Source organism: Triplophysa dalaica, chromosome 19 (genome assembly GCF_015846415.1).
Source record: "Triplophysa dalaica isolate WHDGS20190420 chromosome 19, ASM1584641v1, whole genome shotgun sequence".
NCBI classification, from domain to species: Eukaryota; Metazoa; Chordata; class Actinopteri; order Cypriniformes; family Nemacheilidae; genus Triplophysa; species Triplophysa dalaica.
Window position 1 is genome coordinate 11,676,581 of NC_079560.1, and position 16,051 is coordinate 11,692,631.

At 35.4% G+C, this 16,051-nt stretch overlaps 3 protein-coding genes across 3 annotated transcripts; 2 read left to right on the plus strand and 1 right to left on the minus strand.

Moving 5' to 3' along the window:
* Positions 1-59: 59 nt before the first annotated feature.
* On the minus strand, positions 60-2,342 carry slbp2 (stem-loop binding protein 2). Its single transcript, XM_056731206.1, has 8 exons — positions 2,157-2,342; positions 1,927-2,055; positions 1,754-1,840; positions 1,586-1,669; positions 1,214-1,357; positions 922-1,089; positions 698-854; positions 60-622 (listed from the first exon to the last, which is right to left on the minus strand). The coding sequence occupies exons 1-8, from the start codon at positions 2,201-2,203 to the stop codon at positions 446-448; spliced, it is 993 nt and encodes a 330-aa protein (XP_056587184.1). The 5' UTR covers positions 2,204-2,342; the 3' UTR covers positions 60-445.
* A 260-nt stretch (positions 2,343-2,602) lies between these two features.
* zmat2 (zinc finger, matrin-type 2) lies at positions 2,603-5,340 on the plus strand. Its single transcript, XM_056731207.1, has 6 exons — positions 2,603-2,669; positions 3,093-3,183; positions 3,378-3,501; positions 3,694-3,767; positions 4,262-4,407; positions 4,598-5,340. Exons 1-6 carry the CDS (start codon positions 2,652-2,654, stop codon positions 4,739-4,741), a joined length of 597 nt encoding a protein of 198 aa, XP_056587185.1. The 5' UTR covers positions 2,603-2,651; the 3' UTR covers positions 4,742-5,340.
* A 1,794-nt stretch (positions 5,341-7,134) lies between these two features.
* lcp2a (lymphocyte cytosolic protein 2a) lies at positions 7,135-15,679 on the plus strand. The gene is made up of 21 exons (XM_056731841.1): positions 7,135-7,625; positions 7,878-7,940; positions 8,359-8,405; positions 9,092-9,163; positions 10,361-10,398; positions 10,482-10,528; positions 11,172-11,349; positions 11,488-11,585; positions 11,686-11,731; positions 11,848-11,913; positions 12,041-12,063; positions 12,365-12,384; positions 12,542-12,670; positions 12,768-12,789; positions 12,911-12,923; positions 13,020-13,113; positions 13,646-13,686; positions 13,787-13,857; positions 14,126-14,200; positions 14,386-14,535; positions 15,134-15,679. The coding sequence occupies exons 1-21, from the start codon at positions 7,548-7,550 to the stop codon at positions 15,257-15,259; spliced, it is 1,497 nt and encodes a 498-aa protein (XP_056587819.1). The 5' UTR covers positions 7,135-7,547; the 3' UTR covers positions 15,260-15,679.
* Positions 15,680-16,051: the final 372 nt, after the last annotated feature.

Here is a 16,051-nt window from a genome sequence, read left to right on the forward strand (position 1 = left end):
GCAATTTAGAATATCACAATGCAGATTCACATAAGCCAGTCCACATCTTTATTAACTTTGCTTTCAATTCACATTAGAGGTCAACACACACACACAAATAAAAAAAGTCTAAACTTTGTCTGTTTTTAGAAAAACAGTGATGTGAAGAAAACAGGAGAAAGAAAAGTGTCGAGAACCTGCAACAAGTCATGACGAGAACATGTGTTTTTAAAAAAAGAGAAAAGGGAGTGAAGAAATAGCTAGAAACTAAGGTGCAAACAAAGTGATAACTAGCACGTGAAAGTGCACAATAATAACATTTATATGGAGAGGAAACATTGATGGCACGCTATATAATTCAACAACATACTAAACTGACGCTAGTGATCCAAGTGTAGAACATACAACACTGCTGAAAAAAGTTGCACATGATTTGTGGAGACCAAACGCTTAATTTGACAAGTAACTATGTACATCTCCAGAAAGGCTCTTCATGCAGCAAAGGTGCCTGGTTCCAGTTGTTGTCGGTCTCGAGGAGGAATCGCAACCATCCTAGAACGTTCTCCTGCGCCGATAGGTGACTACTAAAGGTATAGCCCAAACCAAGCTGAGAGGTCTGGCTCTGATGACATGGGACATCAAGCTTGAGAGAAAAAAAAATTAACATTTAATTAGCGCCAAAACCATTTTTCCTGAAATTAGATTTGAGTTTACGGACTTGAGACGCATTGGATGATAGCCAAAGACCATCGGTCGATAACTCCATAGGTTGAGAGATTAGGGACGTGCTTGAATCTTGTGCAATTTCCCACCGCGTTTCCTCATTTTCTCCACCTTCGCTCAACTCCGTATTCATCTTCTCAAGCAAGCTCTGCCTAAAACAGGTATTAATACCATCATGAAGCTAAACCGTCTTTACCAAATCTACCTTTGACTACTTACAATTGATCAACAGGGTCTTGGCCCTCCGTGTCTTTTTGGGAGGCAGATGGTGGGTCCCATGCATGAAGTGCTCTACGCCAGAGCCGGACTTGCATATCCCAAGATCTACGGCTATATTTGCGGTATTTGTTGGGAGTGGAAGGGTGAATCCCAGGGACCCGTAGACGCCTGAAGAGTGAGGCAGGAAATTTTACAAAGCCACACAATTTTTTTGCATTGCAATTCAATACAAGAAAAACATTAACGGTCTAACACCGTAATAAAAGATTAAATGGCTTGAAACAATTCTCACTTTGGAACCTGCTGCTCATAGTTCTGGTAGCCACAGGTGTTCTTTCCATACTGAATCTGTTTTTGTCTGCGTTTCAAAACAGCCTCATTAGTCTCAAATTGTGACAGGTCAGCATTTTGAGGGCACCACTGCAGCCCTGGTGACCTACAAAAGAAGTTTATTGGATTACTTATTCAGCTGAGACAAGATCAATGAATAAATACAAAGAAACAATGTAAAGCCCTCATCATGGACCAAATGTTAGGGTTCTTGGGTCTTTATTTACCTGGAATTTTTTTATGCTACATTTTTGCATGCAAGTATCCCGTTTTACGTACTTTAGCTTACTGTAACAGATCTCGGCAATAACACTTAAAAATAATAATTCAAGACCTCTTAATCCCATCAAGGTCCTCTGTTCCAACAGCAACACTAGCTGTAGATATCTTCAAGATACACCTTTCAAGGATTGAGGACCTGAATAGACAAAACACCAGTCACATTGAACTCACGAGTTACATTGCTTTTGAATACAGGGTTGTGATGTGAATATAATAAGACCTGCGAGGCTTCAGAACAGAAGTCTTTTCTTCATTAGGCCTATGTGAAGTTGACTGTGGCGTTTTAGAGAAACTTGAAGAGGGTATCCTGCAGTCCACACAAATAAATCAACAACAATTATTACTCTCTTACAAAGTGTTTTGTGATCCAAATGGCCAAAATGATGACTTTACCTTACGAGACTATCATACACTGAACTGCAGCCTGGCAGAAGCCACGGTTCTGGGCTACATGCATTCGAATGTGTTCTAGTCTTTAAGTCTCGGGGTATGTCTGTTGACCACAGGTGAAGAGGCAAACCTCTACAACAACAATAACAAAACAGGTTACATATAAAACATAACTTAAAACTAAAGCAACTAGAAATATTCAATACAATAATCTTCCAGTATGACATACAGACCGAGACTCTAAGGGGCTTTGAAGTAGGCTTTCGATCCGTGTTGTCATGCTGATTTTGGCTACTGCCACACGACGTTCTATGATGGACAAATCTTTTATCAGCGTCAGGTGTAAGGGGGCGGGACTATCCAATTGAGACAGGTAAGGCGACCAATCATCAAAAACTAATTTATTTTTATTGCACGTGGTATTATTGTTATTTTGTTGTTTTTATTAAGTCAAATAAATCCTATATTGCACAACAGCTCAATAGGTGGCAGCATACACATCATATTTGCAAACCTCATTGAAACCGTAGATAGAAACTAGGCATTTTTAAACTATAAATAATATTCTAAGTTTTATTTAGACTATATGAACTGAGCTGATATATTTTACTTGCTAGCAAAAACGTTTCAATTAAAAAGTTTTCAAATCAGCGACAGCATTTTAAAAATATTATCCACGACACTTTTTTACGACAGTCGGAAACACGTTACGGCATCACGGTAGCAAAATGGCGTCGGGCAGTGGGGTAAGTTATTTGCCAACAAGGTTTGTTTTTTGTTTATAACAGGGATTTGAACTACTTCGGTTACCTTAAACAACATTTAATAATAAGATATATACTTAATTCAATATTTTAATACCTTGTGATCATTTTGTAGTAGATGAATTAGAACAGCTAGTTTAGCTCCTGAAGATATCTTGTCTTAATCGTTTCCGATGACAAAAGCACCGGTATTTTAAAATAAAAAAACTGTAATTTAGTATCGTTTTCAGACGGGTCTGCTTAACTATAGACATGATTGTATTTGTTTTATTTATGTTCGGTCCTGTGCATGTTATGTTGTTTCTGCAGCTTTAATTATTGGTGTCTCGTTGTGTTATACTTACATCAATGTTAATGATCATGTGAATCCTGTATATGGTTTTTATATTATGTTTTTTTTTATAGTCTAAGAATGATTTTCGACGCAAATGGAATAAAGATGAATTTGAACAGCTGGCTCAGAAACGCCTCACGGAAGAGAGGGATAAGAAAGATGGTAAGCAAATGCAATGTTGGGACCCTTTTGTCACTTGTATTTGTGAATTGCTTCAAGAGTGTATAGAAAATATCACAGAACCTCAGCGACTGATACATTGAAACACTTGAATTGCTAAAAATTAAATCAAAATATTTTTTTACAGGGACCATGTTATGTATGTCTTTCATTTATTTCTCTGTTCTTTTCTCCAGGCAAGCCAGCTCCCCCTGTCAAACGGGAGCTTCTCCGCCACAGAGATTACAAAGTGGATCTGGAGTCAAAACTGGGAAAAACAATTGTTATCACAAAGACCACGCCACAGGCGGAGATGGGAGGGTGGGTATCATTCTTCAATTAACTGAACTATAAATGCAAGTTTTTATTAATAATGCATCACTGCTGTGTTGTTATGTATGTGGATATTATCTAGAATGTTGCATTTCTGCATTAGTATTTTTCAGCATATTCTGCCATTGTGTTGTTTATATATTGTCAGAATTACTCATTTGGCTTTTATTTATATTTTAGGTATTACTGCAATGTCTGTGATTGTGTAGTAAAAGATTCCATAAACTTCTTGGATCATATCAATGGCAAAAAGCGTAAGTATTGAAGTACATTTTGGAAGTCTCTACTTTACCCAAACACTATTGTTTAACATAACATCACATCTATTTTATACATTTGAGACATTTTCTGACTTGTGACCGCACAAGTACACAAAGCTTATGGAAAAATGAAAGACTTGTCTTTCTGAAATGTGTGATTTAAAAGCGAATTGTTCTTTTAAATCAGTGTACAGCTTCTTATTGTTACAACAGCCCCTGCACCTTCAAATATTTTAGCCATGGTGTTAGTTATGCTATTACTGTTGGTGCATGTGTTATAAACGCTTGACACATTTAATGTCTTGAGTATGGTTTTACTGCAGGGGTGCTGGAGTGACTTTCAGTAAAAATATTTTGCCGCAAGTCTGATTATTGGGTATTTCTAAAAATACTGGAGGGTTAGGTATTTAGAGTATAGAGTATTTATATTTTTCTTTAACGTGGTTTAGAGCTATTATAAATAATTTCCCCTTATTCCTATTTTTCAGATCAGAGAAACTTGGGAATGTCCATGCGTGTAGAGCGCTCCTCATTAGACCAAGTTAAAAAACGTTTTGAAGTGAACAAGAAGAAGATGGAGGAGAAGCAGAAGGAGTATGATTTCGAAGAACGAATGAAGGAGTTGAGAGAGGAGGTCAGTTTTAGTTTGCAATGATAGACACCTGTGTCTTGAAATGAAATCTATTTAATTCTACTTTATAATTATAAACTATTTTGTGTGCGATGTCCTTCTAGTTTAGAATGGTATCTTGTCTAAACAAAACTAAAATCCAAATTGATATGAAAAAGCCTGTCCCTCTGATGGTTTTCATTTTGTTGTTAAGGAGGAGAAAGCAAAAGCCTACAGAAAAGAGAAGCAAAAGGAAAAGAAAAGGAAGGCAGAAGAAGAGCTGGGCTTTGAAGATGATGATGAAATGGCTGCCGTGATGGGTTTCTCTGGGTTTGGTGCCTCCAAGAAAGGCCATTGATTTCTTTCTTTTGTAGCTGTTTGCTCACTAAGGCCTTCATAATTCAACATCCTTGACACTGACTCCATGTCAGAGAACTTTCATTATTCCATTACCGGACCACACAGTGTCTGATTCAGCACATGGTGAAGCCTCCGGGTTAACTCTCTTATGGCAGTTGATCTTGAAATTTCAGCTCAGTAGCAGCACTCAGTCAGTCCAAATTCACCTCTTTGACAAGATTGTTGTTGTTGTAAATAAGGTTGCGTTATTTATGCTTTTCAGAGTTCCATGTGAAGTAGTAACCCTCCATTAGCAGAATAATGCAAGAGGAAAGGTTAAAGCAAAATGAGCTTTTTGGAAGACAAGACCTCATACCTCTATTTCCCAATGTCTTTTATTATCTGGAGGAGGCTGTAGAATGGAGGGGCATAACTGTTTTTGTATCTTGATTTGTTTCTTTTAATAATGGGACTGATACATTTTGGGGTTATTTTACATTAAAACATTCTGTAACAACTTTAAAAAATCTTTCTCATTGTATTATTCTCAATACAACACAGACAGTGGGGTTGAAAATACTAAGATTACAACAAATAAACATTCAGTGTACAGTTTTATCCTTGAATTGTCTACAATGCTTGGGGAGTATTAGAATATTCAGCTAAATTCATTTTAATTTATTATAAGGTCACAACAAGCTGACACAAAACATGTTAAAGTGGAATCCATTTTTTTTAATATAATATTCGTAGAATGAACATTTCAACAAAAATCGAAATTCAATGCAATAGGACAAAAAAATCATTTATTTACCTGCAATAAATCTTTGCAGGTAAAGCTGTAAGAAAGGTTTAACCTAAAGCTAGGAAATCAATGAAGTCAAAATTAGGAAATTAGCAATATACTATACACCAAATCTTGTTAAGTTAATTTTGTAAATATAATGTCATTAAAAATCAAACATTTGTATTGGTTGAAAATGTATCACTATTTAAAATCTTGAATCATGAATAACCGTTGCTGGTATTTATTTTGTTCCTTAGATCACCACGTGATGGTGCTATTAAGTCTCAAAGTTAAGACAGCTGTTTACAAATTCAAGTAGATGTGTTTAAAGAGCCATCACAGAAATACATAACTAGTTTACAGATGTTTAAACTTCTTTTTCAAAGTATTAAATTGAATCTTTCAGTGCTGGCTATTGACTGCTTACCAACGTAAGCTTTATTATAAAAACATCTTTACCTGCCAGTGCCAAACAAAATGGAACAAGGTAATAGTAGTTTTAACTACTGGGAAGGCGCAAAACGTTTACCCCATCCATCAAATCTACGAAACAAACAGTCGTGATGTTGAGGTTTGATCTGTTAACACTTATGGAATGACATTCATTTGAATCAAGGTAGCTGATTTTGCCTCGATACATATTTTAATACACCCACTCCACCACCTTTCGCTTCGTAAGCAGCCAGGAAATGGAAATAAATACGTGATGGCCCACACAAAGAACCACAAGACCCTTCTGCAGCGATGCAGGGGTACAGTGTGTGTCTTTATGACAGCAACTATGCAATATGATAAGAACTTCAGATATGTGAATCAATGACACTTTACAGCAAAATCAAAGTGGATTTTCAGTGATAGTGGCAGATATTTCCACGAGTTTAGCCCCACACCCAAGAAAAAGAGCCATTTGAATGCCTAAAAGGCAAAGTTTCCAGATGTGGGTGTTAAATGTCAGAGAATGAGACTATTGGGTCACACAAACTGACTTTTTGATTGAGTTTTGATGTGAAAATGGAATAAAGATAACCCTTGGATTTTTAGTAAACGTGTGGTGCATGCAGATAAACATAGGCCTCTGTGCTATAAAACGTTACTTTTCCAAAAGCTTTTTTTTATTAGTGAACAGGTACATTTGAATGATTTTACCTTATTCTTATAATATTATATATTCTCTCAAATAATTTTATAATATGTAAAGTCGCAAATTATTATTCTGTCCTGTTCTACATGTGAAGAGTTCATTAGCAAAAAACGGTTTATTTTTGTTCAAAGTTAATTTATTAAAAATTTTTTGTTTATTCCAAGTAACATCAATCAAACTGCAGTTTAGTAATGAATAAATACAGCTAACAAATAAATAATAAAAAATAAAAACATGATTTCTAAAAGTTTTTTGAAAATGAAGTTTAAGAAGTGCCACCATTACAGCTAGGCAGATAACATCTCATGGCTGTGATATTTAGGACTGTATATTCATATTAAACGTATTTTTAGATGCATGGCCATCATCAACCTACAGGGAGTGTGGATGAGTTATCAAATAAAAACTTTTTTTTCATACAGGGGCTGTACTTCCCCTGTTTGTCACCCTAAACATTAACAGGAAGTCTATAGAGAAGTAGATGTCATTCTATCTTTTCATACTGAATGCAAATCGGGGGTGTTGGTTTCTTATATGAAAAACGTTTTGAGACATTTCGAGTAACTAATTTTCCTTTTTTAAATTTGAAACTGTGTTAAAGTGCTTTCGAATAATCTATTTCTGTTAACTTCTCTTTTTGATTCATTTTCAATTTGTTTGTCTCTGTAGCTTGATTTTTATTCATCACGAATACACTAACTAGTTTATTTTAAGTGCGTTTCTTATTTGCAACATTTTAAACGCAACATCAGATTTTGAAAACAGGACGAGATTTCTCAGGGGACCCGATGTCTAGCACAGCGTGACCTTGTTGTGAGAGGCGACAGTTCTTTTAATGCTTAACGATAGCCTATCTGGAACTTTATACTCGTCCTTAAAACAAGTCCATTTGGAAACATGAGTTGTGACAGTATTCCATCCAAATCAGAAGTCATGGGCTGGGATTCTCATCGACTAGCAGACTTTCTGAAAAAAGTAAGTTGTTTTCACTGTGCATCAGATTGTTTATGATTTATTGAAAATGTTCTGTTGCTTTTTAGTCTCATGTAAAACAATTTTCAGTAAATAACAGCGTTTAATGACAGGCCTTTATATAAGCCGCCCTTCATGGACAAAAACAAAACTGAAAGATCTTGTTATTATACCTACTTGAATGTCATGACTAACGAACATTATTTCTTATGTTACTTAATTATGTGTATGTTTTGTCTTCATTAATTTCATCAGAGAAATTTAACTGGATGTGATAAGGTCATAACACAATATAACATAAATGGACAGAGATTTCTGGTATGTATCCATACACAATACTTGTCAATAAAACTTCACAGTTCAAAATCTGAGATTTATCACAAAACCGTAATTTGTTTAACGAGTTTATCAACACATTTCTTGGAAGTATGTTTCTTAGCCCCATCAGTTATGTCATGGGTTGAGGGACAAAATCTCCCTCTAGCAAAACAAGTCTGATTCATTGTGGCATTGATGTTTCCCATTATTAAAGAATTTAGGAAGTGCTGTTATTAGAAACTAAAACTACCAAGAAATGTTTGGTCTTCTTTTAACTTTAATAAAGCAAACAAAGAATACAAATTAAACTCTCTCTCTCACACACACACACATTTATTTAGATTAAATGATCACTTATTTATTGTCTGGGTTAATTTTACTTAGTTTAAATGAAAGATTTCCTCTCATTTATATCTAGACTATGTCCGAAAATGACCTTCAAAGGTTTCCTAAGCTTCATGCACCGTAAGTACTACTTGGTTTGTTTTGTGTATTTGCGTCCTGATCGGTAGAGTTATATTAAATATACTTTGAAAACATGGACAAAAGTAAACAGTGTTAAATTCATATTCTGCTTAAAATGTAGAATAATTCATTATATGCACAGTATTTAAATATAAACATTTGCTGCCTTTTTTAAACAATTTTTCTACTATTTTAAAGTGTAGAGGGCAGGTTGAAATGTGTAGAAACACCACAGATGACACAGTAACATTAGGAGGAAATACTGCACAGGAAAGATAAACCCAGAGAAGCAGATGTGACAGGAACCATTGCCTTGATAATGCATATGCTGTTTTGTAGGGCATGTAGGGTGTGAAATGGCTGAAAGTCCCACACACCTAAATGATTACTGAAAATTGCATTGGTCTACCCCCTTTAAAATATTTGGGATCGTAGGAGTTTATTGTAAATTAAGTCAGTGTTGCTAGTTTATTTTAGTAATGTTAGACACAAAGGAAAGGGACATGAAATGATGGTTGGGTTACCACATCCTGCCTCAGCTGAACTCTCAGGTCTTTCATAAAGCATCAATTACAAACTGCTGCAAAAGTGTTCATGTAAATCAACATAATTGTGTTTTCTCTTATAACACCTACACCAATTAATAACATGCTGCATTTTAAATAAGTGTTCAATAATACTTACAGGATAATCACCAAGATTTGTCAAGAAATCAACAAAGAGAAGAAGAGATTCTTTTCACCAATTTCAACAATAAAGTAAGTACACATATTGAATATTACAGAGTTGGCCAAAGGTAGTTCGCAACTTTAACTGCTTCTTATCTTGACAAACATGAGTGCAGTTATAGGCAAAACACTAAGGTCACAGTCTGTGTTCCAATTTACTCCAAAAGTGTTTGAAAGGGTTCAGATCCTTGATTACCTTTATGGCCTCAATTTGTTCAAAACGGAACTGAAAAAGGGCCTTCCCCAAATGTTGCAAGAAAAGTTGCAGCCACACATTTCTATTGCGTGTTTATATAACTTGAATCAATGCAGTAAAAAAAAGACAAAGCCATTAAAAAGGGCGGTTCGTATACTTTGGGCCATATTTACCTTCAATGCATAACTAATTATACACCAGTTCTCTCTGGTCCTCGAATCTGATTGGCTGATAGCCGTGAGCTATTTCCCCCAAGGATTATCACGGGAACGGACCGTTGAACCGCTTCACTGACTGTTTGTATCACTCCGCCACTATAATAACGCGTATACTGTCCTCGGAACTGCGCTACTCTAAGCTAGATTGCTAGCATACAAACACACGAAGCAGTTTATCCTTTACAGAATATTTATTTCTGTAAAGCTTTCTCTTTTTTTTGTAAAACTGGCATACAATAAACAAGATATGAAATGACTAAGAGCACATTAATACGATACGACTTTCTTTCAATATCAGTATATAGATCACAGTTTAACTTCCAAGAATCAATATAATGTTAACACATAATATGAACGCTTACAGATAGTAAATAAATTTACGTGCATATCTTTCAGCAAGCAAAGATTTTTCGCGTAGGCTAGGCTAACCGAAACTAGGCTACTGCCGTACGATTAAGATCTAAATCTCAACACTGCGCAAACTTCAATACTGGAAAATGGCCACTAGGTGGAGCACATACACCTTGATCGTAGAAAGTAGTTCCCCATTTCCTTTAAAACCTGAGGGGGTTAAAGACACTCCGACGTTGTTTCTGGTTTATCTACACACTTGTGCAGTCGAATTGATTTACAAATGCAATATCGCTCATGTAGTCTTGTATGCAGTGTTCTTAAATCTGCATGGCGTTGATTGTCTCTGGCACTCGGTCGCCTCTGGCCAAACCACAGCCATGAAGATATAGAACACTACGTACACTCCTACTCGAGCGATATTGCATTATTATTAAAGTGCATTTTATCTTGATTTTGAAGTAGGCAACAACCAGTTCTCAGCTACCCACAACAACCAGGTACAGATTATTTGAAGTATTTAAATTATCTAATATTCGAGTTTATCAAGTAATTGATAATGTTGTATTTTTTCCCCCTTTAGTTGGCAATCCAAACCACGAGAATCCAGCATGGGATTCTGAAGAGTTTGTAAGTCATCTCTAATATCAGTTTTATATTATTACACGGTGCTCTGTAATGCATGATTCTGATTGGCTAGTTGCGAAATTCCACGTTTAATTATGCTGCGTTTGCGTGCTCTCGGAAATTCGATAATTCCCACTTCAACCCGGAAATAACGGAAGGAACGGTGATGTTTTTATATAAGCAGATACGTCTAGTTTTTTAATGCTACTAAATAAGATGTAACAGGAATGTTTTAATGTAACTAAATACAGACGTTACGTCTGGGTTGAATTGGAATTTATCGAATTTCCAAGAGGAAGTGAGGTCAGAATTATTTCCCGCCTCTCAAAACTAATAACATCAACCACTACGAATCAAATTTTGTTTCGTTTGGACTATCTTTCCTTAAAACCCCCAAAACGTTTTTCCTCGTGGAAGCTCACAAATAATACAATATTTTAAATCAAAATGATCTTAAATTGTAATAAGCATGATAATGCACACCCAGCTGGTTGTTATTGCAAAATATACCTATTTAGTGTGAGACAAGTCCCTCCGCTTCACATCTGGCTTTATTCTGCTATAACAACATTATCCATTACGTAATTATTAACTGTTTTCAAGTGTTCAATGTCAAATCTGATTGGCTGTGTTGTCTGTTGTGAAGGAGAGTGAGGACGATTACGAGGATCCCAATTCAAATAGTGATGGTGAAGCCAGTGGCGGAGATTATGAGGCGCCTGAAGAGGCATCAGACGGTGAATATGAGCCCCCACCGAGTGAACCCCTGGAAAACAGCCCCCATATTCTTCCTGCTAAACCCATAGGAAACAGTGATTATATTGGTAAGAAGATCAATTTGGTATTCTATCCTTTACTGTGCTGCCATAACAAAATACAGTCCAGGTTTTATGATATTTCTTGACCTAATTTTAATACTCGTTCTAAAGTAGATGTGATGTATTGCGTTCTTGTTTTACCAGATAACAATCGTAATCGTGGGGCTGGCAGGACGCATCCACCTGTGCCTCCAGAGCGCCCTGGACCTGGCCCCTCTCATCCTCTTGTGGATCGGCCAATTGCAAGTTCTCTATATTTTCCAACAATATGTGTCGCTCTTTATCATTAATTGTAATTTTTTGAGTTTCCTATTACATCAGCTGCAATTATGTATTTGGTAGGTCAGACTACCTGCAAAAGAAGAACGGCCACTAAAAAGGCCCCCTGGTACGTTAGTGTTTGTGTTGACAGTGAAAGACAAACGGTGTGTTTGTGTTGTGTTGTTCACTTCATTTTTATTTTTTGCTTTATTTAATCTTCTCTTTTGTGTCTTGCTCTTTTAGCACCCACAGTGGACCGCAGTACTAAACCAGGAGCTAAGGAAAGAGCTCACCCTCCTCCTGTTGTAGGTGGGTTTTTCCGTTTCGTCGTTTATGTCCTAATCATGTTTTATTTTGATCTATTTGTTGTACCATTTCAAGTTCATGATTCATTTAATACTCAACTTCTGTTTTAAAACGGTTTATGTATTTATAGGTGGCAGTAGTTCTCTGGACAGGGTAAGGTTATTTTCTCCTACCTCAATAAAGTGTTGCTGCAATGTGATCAAATTTATTGCTACTATTTGTTTTTCTAAAAGCACAACATATTTAAAAAAAGCACTTTGGTTGGTTATTTTTGTTAACGTCTGTGCCAAAAGTCCTTCAAGGCACCTGTATGATTGACACACAATTTTCTAAAACAGAGTCTTTTCATGGTAGGGTTGCGTTGTGTTTAATAATACAATGTAATGTCGGTTTTTATTGAACTGTAGAAAATGTCATAAGTTGATTTTGTTTTTTTAATATTTTTTTCGTACAGGCAGCCCAACCAATAAGAAGGTAAGAATAATTAAGGATAAGTATCTCTTCGTGGCCCTTTTTATTCACAAATCAAATATTCTTTATTAAAGATATATCTGTAAATCAGAAAAATCAGAAATATGTTCTATAGACTGATTTAAGACAAACACCTGAGAATGTTCTAATTCTGTTTTAGCGTCGCTGTTCCTCACAGACCTGCAATGGAGATGCCAGGAGACCAGATGAGAATTCCCAAACCTTCACTCCCTGCATCCGGAGTGCGAAGGAGTGCTTCATCCGTCACACCGGGATACTCTCAAGACAGGTCTGAGTCGTTTGAATTTGAATAATCTGACAAATGCCACAGCGCATTGATTGAGCATGCAGTAATGCAGAATTATATATTGTTTTTTTCCTGACAGACAACTTGACTACAGAACTGAGGTAATCACACTAAGTTAATGGAAATGTATATCATTATGTAGCCAAATTATTTAACATTATTCAGTGGTTGAAAATATTGACAATGACATGAGTTTATTTACATTTTTTCTCTCTTCAACAGTTTCATGATGACAGTAAGTATTTTTTAAACATATTTTGTTGATAAAATTATCTAACATATATATCCACAAAAATATCATGTTTTTATACCCTGTGATTTATTTATACAGCTGCCAGGCAGACCTCCAATACATTTCCAATGCACTCCAGGAATCCATCACCAAGGCCGCCAGGAACACAAAGACAGTCTTTTCAAATAGACGGGTATGTATTTAGATATCATATAAAACTGTCTGTTAGATTCTTAGCTAAACATAAATTAGGTGAAGTTACACTGTTCAAATATTCACATTTCACCTTTCTATCGCTTCAAATATTTTATTTCAAATAGGTATTTATTTATATATATGTATATGTGGTCACACTTTATTTTAAGGTCCAATTCGCGGTATTAATAAACCATAACTATGACTTTTGCCTCAGTTAACTACTTATTTGTTGCTTTTTAATAGTTAGTAAGGTAGTTGTTAGGTTTAGGTATTAGGTAGGATTAGGGAAGTAGAATATGGTCATGTTGAATATGTGCTTTAGAAGTACTAATGAAGAGCCAATATGCTAAAAATAGACATCTAAAATGCAACTAGTTAATAGTGAGAATTGGTCCCTTTACTAAAGTGTTACCATATATATATATATATATATATGTATATATATATATATATATGTATATATGTGAACGATTTTAGTTAATGTGCAACTAGTTTTATGTTTATATATTGCTCTGATTTTTAAACAGTGTAAGTCCCAACCGATCGCTACCAGCAAAACTACAAGAGGGTGAGAATCAATTGCCTGTGCTACATGTACAAGTTTGAACATTTTCCTGCATATATTTATCAAAAAATAATTAAACAAATTTCGTTTTGTTGAATGAAAGCAATGAGCGCTCACCGGAACAGTGCAAGAGTAGCAGAACCACCGCCACAGCCTGACAAGGGGGTCAAACAGGTGTGTAAAAATACTTGCACTGAATTTAAATGCACCAACACACGTCAACCTGCAGATGACGCCGTTGTATCGAATTTCCTTTAAGATGCTACTAAAAATTGCCCTAAGCTAGTGACTTGTGTTAAAGAGCTTTGTGAGTTCTTTATTAGGTCTCATATTTAGACAAATGAAACAAAAAATAATAATTGTCAAGCTTAATGTGATTTTTTTCCGACACATTTAAATTAAAACACAAATTGCATTTCACATTGTAAATTTCTCTATGTAGGATATGGATCCGTCTTGGTATGTGGGACAGATCACTCGCGTTGATGCAGAAAGATGTCTGAGAAGAGTGAACACGGTGAGATTATTGTGACATCAAATAAACCACATCCGCTCTGCGTATGGCAAATAAAGTCTGCATTCATAATTTAAAATGCACATTTGAAACAAACAATAATTTTTTTCATTATAATGTTGTTTTGTTGTCTATCATCAAATACATAGCAAATTTCCGATATCCTATTGATATTTGCCTTCTGTTAGGATGGGACGTTCCTGGTGCGAGACAGCTCGAATCGTTCCCCTAACCAGCCCTACACGCTCGTGGTACTTTACCAGGATAAAGTTTACAACATTCAGATCCGCAGAAAGCCGGAAGGCTTTATACTTGGCACTGGTCTAAAATCCACAGAGGTACACACGCACCTGTGTTTTTATATTGGATCAAAAATAATTTGATATATTGATACAGTCAGTGTTGGGTAAGTTACTCTCAAAAAGTAATTAATTACTAGTTACTCATTACATATTCAATAGTGTAATTAGATTACTGTCCAAATTACTCTGTCCAAAAAGTATTTAGTTACTCATTACTAGTTACTTTCTATATCCTACATCAACCTTAGTTCAGTGATTCAAGGATAGACATGAAACGGCTTATTTAATTAATTCAAATAAATAATATTATTAACTGACCAAAGTATTACAAATGTGAGAATTATACATTAAAGCACAGATTTTAAAGTAAGACTTTGAATTTTGAAGTCAATTACGCTATTGCACACGCATATATTTCACAAAGTATTTAATTTAATTACATCAAAAGTAACTGTAATTAAATTACAGAAAAAATTTGAGTAATCCCTTACTTTACTTTTCAAGGGAAATGTAATTAAATTACAGTAACTTATTACTTAGTAACTAGTTACCCCCAACACTGGATACAATATACATTATTATTTTAACGTGTCTACACAAAAAGTCGAAATTTTTTCATTCTTTTCATTTGCAGGTTTTTGAGAGGGTCAGCGACATTATCAATCAACATAGACAGATGCCACTCCTTCTTATTGATGCTAAAAACAGAGAATCAGCTCAACAGAAGCAATGTGCTCTGATGTATCCAGCTGGACGTTAAATATTTACCCAGGGATAAGTTTCTCATCCCAAAACAGGACTGCAGAAATTATATCTACGTAAATAGCCCTAGATCTTTTTATGGATCTTTTTTCAATGGATGAAAATGATGGGTATATTAGTAACTACTTTTGTTCGTGTTCCTTCAATGTTAATATTATAAACAAACGTAAGTAAATCGAGCTCTGGTCTGATTTAGGTTTTATTTTATTTTTGGTAAGCTTTTCTATTAAAAGTTGTTTTGCGATAATATCATGAATGTGCACTGCAAATCTTCCATGTATTTACAAGCCAATAAAGAATGGATATTGTGTTTATAATTCACGAACAAGCTAGCCCACTATTTAGTATTCCTGTGTCTGTTTGATTAATATTAATCTTTAAATAAATATGAGGATTACATGTTATTGCACAACTGTCAGCACTGGCAACCTGTGTTTTCTCGTTCTGTTCAGACTTCTCACTCTCTCAAGGGAAAACGCAGGTCAAAGTTTCCCCTTGATGCATTCACGACAATCAAACTGTCATCGTCCATGCTTACAACATAATGGTGTACAAAGGAGATTCAGTTACATGACTGGAATGATTTGGCACAGGACGTCAAAGCTATAATCATAATCCCGATTACATGATGGCCTGTTCTTGGAAAACGTAACATAAAACATAACAAAACACACAAAAAACATTAAAAGCACGTTTGCAGATTGCACAGATACCCTGAGGACATCAGATTCGGTTATGATCGATACTGCAAGTGCTCGCACACAGTTTTCTTCTCGGCAGTTTCCAATCT

Coding starts and splice junctions, on each gene's coding strand:
- lcp2a (XM_056731841.1), top strand. CDS start 7,548: ATGAGTTGTGACAGTATTCCATCCAAATCAGAAGTCATGGGCTGGGAT. Junction 7,941..8,358: donor TAAATGGACAGAGATTTCTG/GTATGTATCCAT, acceptor ATTTATATCTAG/ACTATGTCCGAAAATGACCT. Junction 11,732..11,847: donor GCCACTAAAAAGGCCCCCTG/GTACGTTAGTGT, acceptor TTGCTCTTTTAG/CACCCACAGTGGACCGCAGT.
- zmat2 (XM_056731207.1), top strand. Junction 3,768..4,261: donor TCATATCAATGGCAAAAAGC/GTAAGTATTGAA, acceptor CCTATTTTTCAG/ATCAGAGAAACTTGGGAATG. Junction 4,408..4,597: donor TGAAGGAGTTGAGAGAGGAG/GTCAGTTTTAGT, acceptor TTTGTTGTTAAG/GAGGAGAAAGCAAAAGCCTA.
- slbp2 (XM_056731206.1), bottom strand. CDS start 2,203: ATGACAACACGGATCGAAAGCCTACTTCAAAGCCCCTTAGAGTCTCG. Junction 2,056..2,156: donor CAAAGCCCCTTAGAGTCTCG/GTCTGTATGTCA, acceptor TTGTTGTTGTAG/AGGTTTGCCTCTTCACCTGT. Junction 1,090..1,213: donor TATGAGCAGCAGGTTCCAAA/GTGAGAATTGTT, acceptor CTCACTCTTCAG/GCGTCTACGGGTCCCTGGGA.